Here is a 12,664-nt window from a genome sequence, read left to right on the forward strand (position 1 = left end):
CAGCGAGGAGCGGAACTTTACTCTTTCTGTCACAGTTTTTCTCTCCAGACCCATCTCACCAGGCGGCAGAAGCCCGATGTCTTGGTCTCTTCCCTCCCAGGGCTGCGTGCAATGAGGGACGACAGGCAGATCCACTGCCTCACCCCTGCCCTATCTGATCCATGCACAGCGCCCAGGACACACAGGCTGTGCCCTCACTCGGGTCACTGTGGCCTCGCCCTGACCCTTGTTCCCAGGCCCCACCACAGCGTGGAGGCCCCAGGCTGTCTGCAGCCCCCCTACCGAGACCTCCGCCAGCAGGTACCACTCGGGTCCTGCCGCTCAGGAGCCTCTCTCTGGGACCCACCCCACCCTCCGCTCCTTCCAGCCCTTCTGCCGGCTCAGCCCAGGGGCATCTCTGCCTAGTTTGAGGAAGGTCCCGCTCTCCCTCCCCGTCTTGAAGCGTTTCCACGGGCTTGTCTGCAGACTTATTCCCTCCGACTCAGAGAGGACCATGGCACCGTAGGGGGGAGCTCTTGGAAACATGGAGGCCAGTGATCCACGGGCTCTGTCGGTTGTCTGCCCTATTGATACCCCAAACCCCCAGCCGTCCTGCTTAAATGAAGGCCAGGTGGGGGGTGGGTACTTCTAGAAAGAACGGCATGAAGAAAATGAAAAACCAGCTCACCACACCGAAAATGACCACTGTGGTTTAAAGAAAAGGAGGAAGTCCCAGTTACAACCACCAAAACTACAGGTTACCTAGCTTAGATGCTGAGGGAGGTACAAGACCCACAGGGGGGAACGAGCCAGAACAGGGGTGCGATCAGGTGGCCGCCGGATGGACAGGAGCTCCGCACTCCCAAGTGGAAAGCCCTCATGCCGCGGAGACAGCTTCCGGCCCCAGCGGCACGCAAACTGATGAAACTGCAGTCAACATCCTGACTGTTATTCTGGAACTGCACAAACGGATTCCAGCATTCACCTGTAAGAATAAATCGCAAGAAGTGACAATCTTCTTTTCAAAAGAGGAGCAAGGAGGGGACTCGCCTCACCAGCTGGTGAACGTGACTTGAAGCTGCCACGCCCGGTGGGGCCCATGCGCGGTGGCCGGAACACACACCATGGGTGTCATTCATGCTATGACCAAGGTGGCACTTGGAGTCACGGGGAAAGACAGGTGCGTTCATGAACAACATTGACAAACACCGGCCATGTATTTCAAAGAGGTCCTGCCTCCTGCCGCATGGTAAACAAACTCCGGGTGCATCGGGTATCTGAAGGAAGTAGCCAAATCCGTAACAGTAGCAGAATATAAAGACTGTTTTCCTAAGATAAGGGCAGAGGAGGCTCTCCTACGATCTGAAAGCCAGAAACGATAAAAGAACAATTAGATTCAACCACACAGAACTTGAGGACGTGCACGCATGTACTGGGAAAACACCAAAAATGAAGATACTTGGAAAACACAGACCACAGGAAAGACGGTACCTCACTCACAAGAGGGCCTTATACTTCTGTAAGAAAAGACAAAAGCCCAAAGTGGACCAAGGGTGCGACCGGCAATTACAGAAGAAACACTCATAAGTCGGGACAAACTTGTAAGACGTTCGATCTCACTACTAAGTTCTCCAATGGAAATCAGGATAAGATCCTACTCTTCGTCTCCCAGGCTGACGGGAGCTCCCAGGGGATCCATGGGGGAAGGGTGGAGGGGCCCGGGAGGAGGGACGGGCGCAGCCTTCCTTCGGGGAGATCTGCTCCTTCCAAGGAGATGGGGTTTTTCTGGCTCAACCGCACACTTCCTGAATCTGCCTGAGACGGAGAGTCACTGGACCCCATAAGGACATGAGGACGAGGGTGGTCACGGCAGTGCCGATCAGAGGCTGAGAGCGGGCCCCTCTGCCTCAGGTGAGGGGTGGTGAAGAAAAGCGCAGTTTGCTCAGGCAGGGGAATACTAAGCAGACACTGAAAACAAAAGGTCTGCGTAGATCCGGAAAGGATGACCTTGGTGGATTCTTCAGAACAATTATCAAGTGGCACACATCACACTGTCCATGTGCCCCGCCGGACCCAGCACGCCTCACAGACGGTGGGGTTCAACCCTGCAATGGCAACTCATCACAGTGGAGACTCACTCTCAGGTGTGGGGACCCAGACTTGGATGGGGCAGCTGGGGAGTGGAGAGCGGAGAGCTCAGAGCAGGCTCTCTGGGCCATGCTGCCCCGAGCCTCCCTTCGCCTTGAATCGCACAGCTGGAAGGATCTCCCCACTTTTTGTGTTTTAAATACTTCCCTCAGGTAATAAATTCGCACACAAAGATTGACCTGAAAGTTGGTTTGAACCCATGGGGCGGCATCTTGTCCTCCGGGAACCTCCAGGGCCCCCACGGAACCGCATCCTAGGTGGCACCAGCTTCCGGCCTCTGAATCCTCAAGCCGCTCTTTACACTTGCACTAAGTGAGAGTGCCCAGTCCCTACACGCCCCCAAACACCAGACACAGCGGTGGGCAGCACACTTTACTGAGGTTTGGGCGGGGTGGGAACGGGGTGCATTGCAGGGCAGCAGAGCAAACTTAAAATGGAGCGGGAGACACGTCCCTGGCCAGTCCCACCAGCAGGAAATGGACACGGTCTCCAGCGACTCCTCCTGTCTTGTTCACCCCGGACTCCCAGGTCCCCCTCCCTCAACCACACGCAGGAGCCCCGGGAGGAATGCCACGGCCAGCTCTTAGTGAAACCACGGTTCTTGCCAAGGGGTCCAGGGAGCGTGGGAGATTGGGCTGAACCCAGGGGTGCAGGGACAAAACCAGAGACCCACCACCGGAGCAGGAAGGGCCAGAAATGATCCCTAAGATCTACCTGCAGTTGCTCCCCTGCCTCCTCCTACCCAAAGCACCCAGTCCATCTGCGCCATCCCACGTGGGGCCGCCTCAGACCCCGCTCAGGGGCTGGCCTTCACGACCCTGCCCAAGGAGGTGCCCTAGGTGGGGGCAAAGGGTCTCTGGTTAAGAGGCCGAGTCTGGGCACAAGAGTGCTCCCAACAGCTCTTTGGGGAGCGGGCCCCCGAGTCTGATCACGGCAAGGCTCCATGAAAGAGCGAGTGAGAGAAAGAGCAAGAGGAGGGGACACGCAGGGCGTGTGTGTCTGCATGTCCCTGTGTGTGCACAGACGTGCATGTGTGTGGGCTGGGGCACACCAGTCCGGGCGCTCGTGTGACATCCCTGTTTCAGCGTGCACACCTGTGGACGTCTGCGGGGGCTGGCGTGTGCATCTGTGCGAGTGGGCGTGGACGCGGAGCACACCCCTGCAGGCATGGGCGTGCGCGTGCACTCACACACGCTTACAAGGCCTTACCCTCGTGTCCCTGTCCCGAGATTCTGTCCACTCTAACCTCCGCTCCCATCCGCTACCAGGCCCCAGGTGCCCCAGGCTGCCCAGCACACCCACAAACCCCCAGTCCCAGTGGCCCACGTCCTCGGAGCCCCTCTCCCTGCTCTGCCAGCCTGACCCCCACACCCAGGCTCAGACCCAGGTCTCTGGACCAGAAGTGAGTTTATTTCTCTGCGGAATATGCCCTCGAAGCCGTCGGTTGGGCTGGGCCTGGCTCTGCCTGGCTTCCCCTCGGAGACCTGGGGGTCCCAGCTCCCAGCCCGCACCCCCCGGGGCCTCCTGCAGACACCGGGTCTCCTAGAGGCGTCCTGCTGGCCGGGACTCAGAGCTGGTGGAGAGAGGGAGGCCTCACGGCTCAGGGAGGGGCAAGGGCCAGGCTCCAGGGAGGAAGCTCGGAGCCCTGCAGGAGGGAGAGGGCCTCAGGGCCCAGCCCCGAGGAGGGCGGGCCCGAGGCTGAGCAGGAGGCCCCCGGCCAGGGCCCAGAGGCTGCCCCCCGCCCCCGGCCCCCCGTTGCACAGGTCTCCCCCGCAACAGTCCACGTCCACTTTTAAGATCCCAGAGTTAATGAAGCCCATCAGATAGTCTGAGAAGAAGTGTCGCTTCACGAAGTCACAGGATGAGGCGCACATCTTGTTCACGGAATGATCCTTCCTGCCTGGGGAAGAGGTAGGAAAGCCTGGGACAGGAGCGGCACCTGGGCCCTCTCTGCCTCACGCCCAGGGCCAGGACCCAGCCCAGGACGCAGCTCGGGACCCCAGACAGCAGAGCTGAGCTTTTCAACCCACCCACCCTGTCTCAGCGACCTGGAGAGGGCCACACGGGGCACCTGCTCAGCCTCACACAGCAGGCCACCCACAGCCCTGCGCCTTTAGTCGAGGACAGAGGGGCTCAGATGACACCCCCAACCGCTCCCCACCCAGGCCCCGGTCCTGACTCACTGCTACTGGGGTCGGTGATCCGGACGCTGGCGCACACTGTATCCGACGGCTGGCACTGCTTTGGGGTGCAATGGCTCGAGTTGGTGGTCAGGGTGCAGTCCTGGCACCACAGGCCATGAGCTGGGCAGGGCACAAGGACTCCGATGACCAGAGGAACCAGGGGCCAAGCCAGCCGTCCCCCTGTCCCCTCCCACCCGCCTACTGCGGGCACTGCTAGGAGAACCAGGCCGCTGTAGGAGGCCGAGCACCCCCTGCCAGGAGGGAGCAGGCACCTGGAGGTCAGGCCCTGGGGGAACCTGTGTGCCTTCCCCGCAACTTGGGGGGAGGGTCCCACCATTGCAACTCCAGCAGCCCCTGGGCGCCCTCGCGGCGGCAGGCCCAGGTGTGCACAGGCCAGCCCCACATCTCTCAGCCCTCTGGTGCTCTCTTGCACACTCCTACCCCTCTCACACCTCCCCGCAGACTTCTCTTGCTTCGAGGAAGGAAGGACCACACAGACTTGATGGGAGGCCAGGTGGGGCTCTGAGAAGCGATGGAGCGCGAGAACCCCGCCCTGAGCGAGGGGCGTCCGTGCAGGACTAGCCGCCGGTGCGGAAAACCGGGAGGAAAACCGCTCGGTGCCCTCAGGAGCCAGGAGGACCCCGCGTGGCTGGGGCTGGGGCTGGAGCTGGAGCACCGTGAGTGAAGGCGACAGGCGCGAGGGCCGGCTGGTGTCGCCAGGGTCCCGGAGAGGGTGTGGATGTGACCGGCACCGTCGGAGGATGGCGGCCCCGCAGCCCGGCTCTCTCCGGAGCCGCCTCGGGCTCCTCCGGCGACCTGGCCCAGGCCCGCGGGGCGCCCCCACACTCACCGGGCGCAGAGCACAGCAGGGCGGCCAGCAGCACCAGGCCGAGGCCGTTCATGGCTGCAGGCAGCATGCTCCGGGCGGGCCTCGGGAAGGCGCGGGGGTTGTGGGCGGAGGTCCTCTGGGCGCGGGCCTGGCAAGGAGAAGCCTCGGTCAGGAGCCCCAGCCTCCTGCCAAGCCCGAAGCCCCCTCCCCTCTTCTGGCACGGGATCGCAATGTACCCCCTCCTCGGGATCTCAGAGCTGGGGGGGGAGATTGTTCGCAAGCTCGCAAAGCCCCACCCCCAGCCCATCCCCCAGAGCGTCCACCATCACAGCATTCCCTCCAGGGAGAATAGGTCTGCCGTCTCGGGCAGGGTGACAGCTCGAAACGCCCCAACCCGCTCCTGGCACCTGTGGGGTGGGGGGTCAGGGGGAGCGCGTCTTCTCCTCCTTGGGGAGCGGTAGGTGCGTCTGGAGAGAAGAGGGCTGGACAAGGTGCGAGCAGGCGGTACCTGCCGATGGAGGAGGGGCGCGAGCCACGTCCCCACCCCCACCCCTGGGCTGGGGGCCCGGGAACCCCGCGCCGAATCCCCTCCCGTCGCCTCCTGCGCGTGCCCGGGCGCTCACCGCAGGTCGGGGCGTGGAGGGCGGGCCTCGGATCGGGGGCGCACTCACATCCCTGGGGGGTCGGCACTCCGGGGCTCCGGGAGGCGCGAGGAGCGGTGCCCTTCGGTCTCCCTGCGGACCGGAACCCGGGCGCAGCCTTGTCTTTCGGGGAACGCAGCCGCAGACGCGGACCCCGCGCGAGGGGCGGAGCGGAGCCGGGGCGGGGGCGCGCGGGGGCGCGCGGGGGGCGGGGGCGGCGGGAGAAGCGCGGGCGGGGCGCCCGGGGCTCGGTGCCGCGGCGGGTCGCTGTCCTGGGCCGTCCGCGCCCCTCGACAGGCAGCGCCCGGCCCGCGCGTCCGCCCCCTCCGGTGCCGGCTCCCGCCGCGGCCGCCCCGCGCGCCCCTCCCCGGCCGTGGGCAAGATCCCTTCCCCCTCCGCTTGGCCGAGATCCCCTCGGAATTTCTCGGAAGAACGTTTACTGCGAAAGGAAGCGAGCGAAACGCACAAAGACGCAGGGGGGGGGAGGTAACAGCGAAGGTGGTTCGCGCAGGTCCTGGTTCGCAGGCTCCCGTACCTGGAGCCGTCCCCTCCCCAGCTCCGTCGTCGCGGCTTCGATGGTTTGAGGCTGCGCTCCCCCACCCCGCCCCCGACCCAGAGCACCCGCGACGACCCCCGCCAGTCACCGCTGCCCCAGGGACTGAGGGCTCCAACCACGCCCCCGTCGGAGGGTCGAGTCCCAAGGGCTGCTCGCGGCGTTCGAGGCCGTCCGCTGCCTGCTTGGCCAGTGTCTCAGCTTTGTCTCCCGCCTTCCCGCCCCACAAAGCTTTTGAGTGCTGTGCCTTTGCACTTGCTGTCCCCTGCGCCTGGAATCCATCTCTGCTGAGCACTGAGCCCCAGCTACTGCGCAAGCGTTGGGGGTCCTTCCTTTTTGCCCTGCCTTCATTTGGCCAACAAATATTCATGGAGTACCCACTGTCAGCCGATCGCTGCCCTGGGCCTGGGACAACACAACGAAAATGTTCACCCAGTCTTGCATCAGACAAAGGATCATCACTGATATGCCCTTGTGAGAGGAGCCAATCACAGTTAGCCTTGCCTGAGCACCTAGTGTGTGTTCTGTTCCAGGCACGTGTGTCATGATAGCTCCACCCCCACCTGCTGTGGAAGTATTCTTGACATCCCCATCTTACAATGAGGAAGCCCAAGCACAGAGAGCTTGAGCTCCCTGCCCAAGGTCACACAGTGACCAGGTGACCCTGCTGGTATTGGAACCTAAGCAGCTTGGCGGCAGGACCTGTCCACCTCAGCGCTCAGCGCCCTGGAGGACCGAAGGCAGAGGACACAGACAGGCAAGCCCAGCCTGGGGACTGGGCTCCCACAGATTCAGTTCAAACAGGAGTTCAAAGTCAAAAATCAGTAAACATCCAAAGAAAACAGGCCTGCAGAGACACAACAGAAACAATGAAGAGGAACAGATTTAAATCTCTACAAACTGGGCGCCTGGGTGGCTCAGTCGTTAAGTGTCTGCCTTCGGCTCAGGTCATGATCCCGGGGTCCTGGGATCGAGGCCCGCATCGGGCTCCCTGCTCGGTGGGAAGCCTGCTTCTCCCTCTCCCACTCCCCTGGCTTGTGTTCCCTCTCTCACTATCTCTCTCTCTGTCAAATAAATAAATTTTAAAAATCTTTAAAAAAAAATAGATAAATCTCTACAAACTTTCTAAACTGAAAGTGGTAGATATAGAATATAAAATTAACCTATCTTGTGGGTTTAAGACGTACTTAAAGGAAAGAACGAGGTACTAGCAAAACTGACTGTGCTTAGTGGAAAAAAAGGAGCGCCTCTAGAAGTAAAAAACTTCCCACCGAAATTAAAAGGTTATCAGAAACGTTGAGAGATGTATGCCAAATGAAAATAAAGTCACTAAAAACATACATGGTATGGCTTCACTTCTATGAGACATCCAGAATGGAAAAGTCCAAAGAAGAGGGAACGGAGATTCGCGGGTGCCTCAGGCTGGGAGGAGGGAGGAATGGGGAGTTTCTGCTAAAGGTCAAGGGGTTTCTTTTCAAGTGATGAAAATGTTTTAAAAAGATAGTGATGGTAGTTGCACCACACTGTGAATGTACTAAAACCCACTGAATCAGAGGCTTTAAAAGGTGAACTTTACAGCATGTGAGTTGCGTCTCGGTCAAGCTGTTGTGTAGAAACAACAGCAAATGCATGAGCACACACAGGAGACACAACTGAAGAAGGAGTTCGCGAACTGGAATCTGAGCCTCCAGAAATTATCAAGAACGTGTGCAAGGGGTGAGGAGATAGAAGATGGAAGGAGCGGTCAGGACACCCAACGGGTCGCGTGCGGAGCGCTGAGGGAAGTCTGGGCAGAGCCCCAAAGGGAAGAGAGCCAGTGTTGGAAGACATGATGCGTCAGAACCAGTGATGGAGATGCGCCCGCGTCCAGCTCTTGATTTCGGCTCCAGATCCAGCCCCGCGTGTCGGGCTCTGCGCTGGGCAGGGGTGGGGGGGATGGGGGGGTGGGGGGTCTGCTGGAGAGTCTCTCTCCTGCTCCCCCTCCCGCTCCCCCTCTCTCTCTTAAAAAAAAAAGAACTGATGAAAGAAGCATTTACAGAGAAGCACCATGTGTGCTAAATAGAATCAACAAGCAGGAAATTCGCACCTAGTACAGCGTCGTGAAGGTTGTGAAGCTGCAGACCACTGAAGGCAAAAGAAGATGCTTCGGTAGCCGACAAGAAAGGGACCTGCCTGAGCTCCAAAGGAACAGCAGCTAGACTGGCAGCTTCGGCAGCAGGGGCGCCAAGACAGGGAATAAGCACCCAGGAAGTGTGCTCAGACGAAAGGAACTGTCAGCTAAGAACTTTACACACTGTTTTCCAAAAATCAGTGGAAAATAAATGTTTCAGATAATTCAAAGTTTAGACAAATAAATGTCTTCAGATGACATGTTGGAGACGTTGAGAGAGCTTACCTCTAGCAGGCACTTTTAAAGAATGTACTTCAGGAGGGAAGGGCTAGACATGAGAAGGAACGGTGTGAAGAGACTGGCTGACGAGAGGGAAATCGCTGTTCGCTTTGTCGTCTAAGACGGTAGGAGCGTGCGATAGGTGAAGTTTGAGCTGCAGCATGTGGAACAAGAGGAGGTGACTGAGTCAGAGGGCCCCCAGACCCTTGCACCGTTTGACCGGCTGCGCTGCTCACCACGAACATTAGACTGTGTTCAGACGTTAAGGATGCAGGGAAGGTTTCGAGGTAACCAGCACCTCGTGGGAACCCTACCTGTGCACAGGCTGGGAATGGAAAAGTCGGTGTGTCTGGCACTCAGTGATTGGGGGGCAGGGGTGGAGGGAGGTGAAATCAGAAAAGAGGGCAAATGTCAGACCCTTCGTGGCTTTGAAGTCATATTACAGATCATGGACTGTGTCCCAAGCATTTTAGTGTACTAGTTGGGAAGTCTTTGAATTACAAGTCAAAATACCCATCCATGAGTGTGACGGTTAATTCTGTGTGTCAACCTGGTTGGTTCACAGCGCCCAGATGTTTAGTCAAACATTGTTCTGGGCGTTCCTGTAACATTTATATCAGTAGACTTTGAGTGAAACAAATTTCTCTCCATGGTGTGGGGGGGCCTCATCCAATCAGTTGAAGGCCTGGATAGAACAAAAAACTGACTTGCTCTGAGCAAAAGGGAGTACTGCCCGCAGCCGGCCTTTGAACTTGAAGGAGCACTGGCTCTTCCTGACCCTCCTGCCAGACTCCGGAAATCACATGAGCCAATTCCTTAACATAAATCTTTCTGTACAAATATACACATCCCATTGGTTCTGCTTCTCAGGAGAACCCTGACCGTCACAGGGAGTGACTTACACTTGGTGAGTCAGGGCTGGTGGGGCTCGAAGCTCACCGGAGGCTCTGTCCCTTTCCCCTGAGCCTCCCAGCCTTCCCATCAATATCAAAGGAAGACACACAGGGAAAGGGAGCTGGGATGGCTTCAAGCTCGGTGGTCAGCACTGTCTGCAGAAGCAGGGGTGGAAAGGGCTGAGGCAGGGCACACACATCATCAGCTGACATTTCAGATGATCCCCATGGCTGCTGAGTAGAGAATGGCCTGGAATTTCTAGAACAGAACAAGGGGATCAGTGAGGAGGATGGGGCTCAGACGCAGGGGCAGCATAGATGTGGTTCACAAGATTTAGTGCTGTGTGTCCAGGATGCTTACCTGCAGGGCTCTGGCTCGGGAAGCAGATGGGTCCAGGGCAGGACGGCGAGCACATTGGATGTGAGAGGTGTTAAAGCATTTTCCTTCGTTGGACATGCCTGGACAGCACCAACAAGAGACCTAAGGTCCCTGAGGGGCTCAGAGGAGGGTCTGGGGTGGAGACATAAATGTGGTCCTGGTTGGCACAAAGGAACAGATGGACTCACCAGGTGAGAAGGTGGAGAGAGCACGAGGCCCCAAGCAGCTAAGCTACAAACCAAGTCCTGGCATAGGCGCTTGCCATTCCACAGGCGGATAAGGGCCCAACGGCACGTCACTGTTGCCCGCCCCCCAGCAACCCCGAGGCCAGGAGCTGTCTGGTATTGGTCCTCCTCTTAAGGCCACTGGGCCCACTTTGGCTCAGGTGCCAACAAAAGGGTTCACACAGAGGGCCCTTCCCCTCTCTGGCCCCGCTGTTCTGCAGACCCACCCCTCCCTAGGCTACACCTACGCACTGCCTCTGGGAACCCCCCTTGGCCCCGCACCTGGCACAGAGCCTCTACGTGACCCCACCTGCAGTGCCAGGATTCTGTGGCCCACGTGCCCGCATCTGCCTTTGCCCAGACCAAATCTCAGCATGCAGGGTCTCCTTAAAGACACCCAACCTTTCTGGATGCTCAGGTCTGCTCCAAAGAACCCCTTCCCACCCCAGTGTGAGAAGTTCCCCGGGGCAGCCGCACTGAGGGAACCCCTGCAAGAAACCCTCGGGCCTGGGAACCACGCTTGCCCGGGGCCAGGAGGGGAGAGGCAGTGGCAGGGAAGGCGGGTGCACTCAAGGTCCCTCACCCCAGCCCCCAGCTGCCTACACTCGTGCACACTCACCCACACTCGTGCACACTCACCCACACACATTGCGTTCATACTGATGCATCTCCTCTGCACACTTGCACACACTTATACGCTCACTCACACACTCACTGAGACCCCAGACCCAGTGGGTCAGCCCTGTCACTCCCAACACTGCACAGGGCTCTGTTCTGTGCTCTCGTGGGCGTTTGCGTGTCCTGGGCAGAGTGGCACAGTGGTGACATCCGGGCTCTGGGCGCAGACAGCGTGAGTCACCACCAGGGCGCGTGGCTCTGGGCATGCTGTGTGACCTCCCGAGCCTCAGTCCCTCATCTGTAGAATGGGGCAGGGCTAGTTACCTTGCAAGAGCATTGTGGGGATCCCACACGATGCCGCCAGTGAAGTGCTCGCTGAGCATCTGGCCCAGGCGCCTGGGAGGGTGCCATCACGACACAGTCCTCCGTTCCGCCCGCCAAGCCAGAGGGACAGCTGGGTCCTGCCCCGTGAAGCAGGCAGCAGGGATGACTGCGCAAACAGAAAGGTGGCTATGGAGTGATGTGAGCGGCTCTGAGAGCAATCTGGGGGCGGGGACAAGGCCTCTTTGAAGGGGACATTGAGCCAAGGCCTGGAGGATGAGGCTGCCAGAAGCTCCAAGTCCCAGAGATGGGAGAGAGCAGGAGTGTTTGGGAGAGGAGCCAAGTGATGTAAGGGGAGGGAGGAGGAGGGAAGAGCAGGAAGAGGGAGGAGGAGGGGGAGGAGAGGGGGGAAGGGAGGGGGAGGAAAGAGGGGGGAGAGGGAGGGGGAGGGGAGGGGAGGAGAGAGAGGGGAAGGGGGAGAGGATAGAGGGGGAGGGGAGGAAGAGGAAGAGGAGGAGAAGATGGAAGGGGGGAGAGGGAAGGAGGGGGAGAGAAGAAGGAGGAGAGTGTAGGAAGGCTGTGTGCAGAAAAGGGTTGGAATTTGTTCTAAAAGCCGTGGGGCCCAGGGAAGTTTCGAGGCTGGTTGTGCCCAGACCCTGTCATCCTCCTCAGAACTGACACACCCATTTCAGATTCACACTGCCTTCTCCGTGGGACTGGTGGTGCGGGATGGACAGATGTTCCTGGGTGTAGGCCAGCCTCTGTCCCTTCTGGTCAACTGCATGCCGGAGGCATGGGGTGGTTGTAGGGTGCACTTGATGGGGGTCCCTGCCGACCACAGTCAGTCCACTCCAGGAATAGGAATCTCGGCCAAATCTCTGCCCAGAGACGAAGAAGGTCCCTGCCAGGCCTAGGGCGAGGCAGCCAAGCCCCAACATCTGGAGTTGGTGTCGTGGTGGGTGGGCTGTCAGAGCCCCAAGCCGTGCACCCCCTGCTAATCTGGTCTTCGTGGAGCGCTCTCCTTGGGCATGGGCTGGACTTAGCCATCTGCTTCTAGTGAAGAGAGGGGGACAGAGGGACAGAGGGACAGGATGTCACTCTGAGACAAGGTTATAAAAAGACAGTGGCTTCTGAGCAGGCTCCCTCCCACTACCAGACCACTCATCCCCTCATCCCGGGGAAGCCAGCTGCCCTGAGGGGGGAGTGAGGCCTGCGGACGACCACACGAGGGAGCTTGGATGCCGACTGTCCCACCCAGGCCCCCTTCGGAACAGACCACAGCCCTGGACCACAGCTGACAGCAACCTCCTGAGGGGCCCCATCAAGGCCACGCCTGGAATTCTGGCCCACGGACACCGGGAGAGCATAAACTGTGTTGTTTTAAGCACCTAAATTTTGGGGTAATTTGTTTTGCAGTAAAAGAGAACACAGGTGGGGGCGCCTGGGTGGCTCAGTCGTTAAGCGTCTGCCTTCGGCTCAGGTCATGATCCGGGGTCCTGGGATCGAG

General features: G+C 59.3%; 1 protein-coding gene and 1 long non-coding RNA gene across 4 annotated transcripts; both read right to left on the reverse strand.

Annotated features, from left to right (window-relative positions):
- Nucleotides 1-1,692: 1,692 nt before the first annotated feature.
- LY6H (lymphocyte antigen 6 family member H) lies at nt 1,693-5,959 on the reverse strand. Of its 3 annotated transcripts, none has more exons than XM_032415739.1 (4): nt 5,763-5,959; nt 5,161-5,287; nt 4,311-4,430; nt 1,693-4,027 (listed from the first exon to the last, which is right to left on the reverse strand). In XM_032415739.1, the coding sequence occupies exons 2-4, from the start codon at nt 5,225-5,227 to the stop codon at nt 3,792-3,794; spliced, it is 423 nt and encodes a 140-aa protein (XP_032271630.1). In that variant the 5' UTR covers nt 5,228-5,287; nt 5,763-5,959; the 3' UTR covers nt 1,693-3,791. The 3 variants fall into 3 exon arrangements, with proteins under 3 accessions (XP_032271630.1, XP_032271628.1, XP_032271629.1); XM_032415737.1 differs by having other exon boundaries at nt 5,811-5,891; XM_032415738.1 differs by lacking the exon at nt 5,763-5,959 and adding an exon at nt 5,547-5,643.
- Nucleotides 5,960-9,507: 3,548 nt separating this feature from the next.
- Nucleotides 9,508-11,395, reverse strand: LOC116639615. The gene is made up of 3 exons (XR_004300876.1): nt 11,161-11,395; nt 9,977-10,126; nt 9,508-9,874 (listed from the first exon to the last, which is right to left on the reverse strand). It is a non-coding gene; the product is annotated as an uncharacterized LOC116639615 (long non-coding RNA).
- Nucleotides 11,396-12,664: the final 1,269 nt, after the last annotated feature.

This window comes from Phoca vitulina, unplaced genomic scaffold (assembly GCF_004348235.1).
Source record: "Phoca vitulina isolate PV1807 unplaced genomic scaffold, GSC_HSeal_1.0 scaffold18, whole genome shotgun sequence".
Classification (NCBI taxonomy): Eukaryota; Metazoa; Chordata; class Mammalia; order Carnivora; family Phocidae; genus Phoca; species Phoca vitulina.

Excerpts from the sequence above, each read along its gene's own strand:
- LY6H (XM_032415739.1), bottom strand. The coding sequence starts at position 5,227 with ATGCTGCCTGCAGCCATGAACGGCCTCGGCCTGGTGCTGCTGGCCGCC. Across the intron at positions 4,431-5,160 it reads CCTGCTGTGCTCTGCGCCCG|CTCATGGCCTGTGGTGCCAG; the intron begins GTGAGTGTGGGG and ends TGCCCTGCCCAG. Across the intron at positions 4,028-4,310 it reads GATCACCGACCCCAGTAGCA|GCAGGAAGGATCATTCCGTG; the intron begins GTGAGTCAGGAC and ends CCTCTTCCCCAG.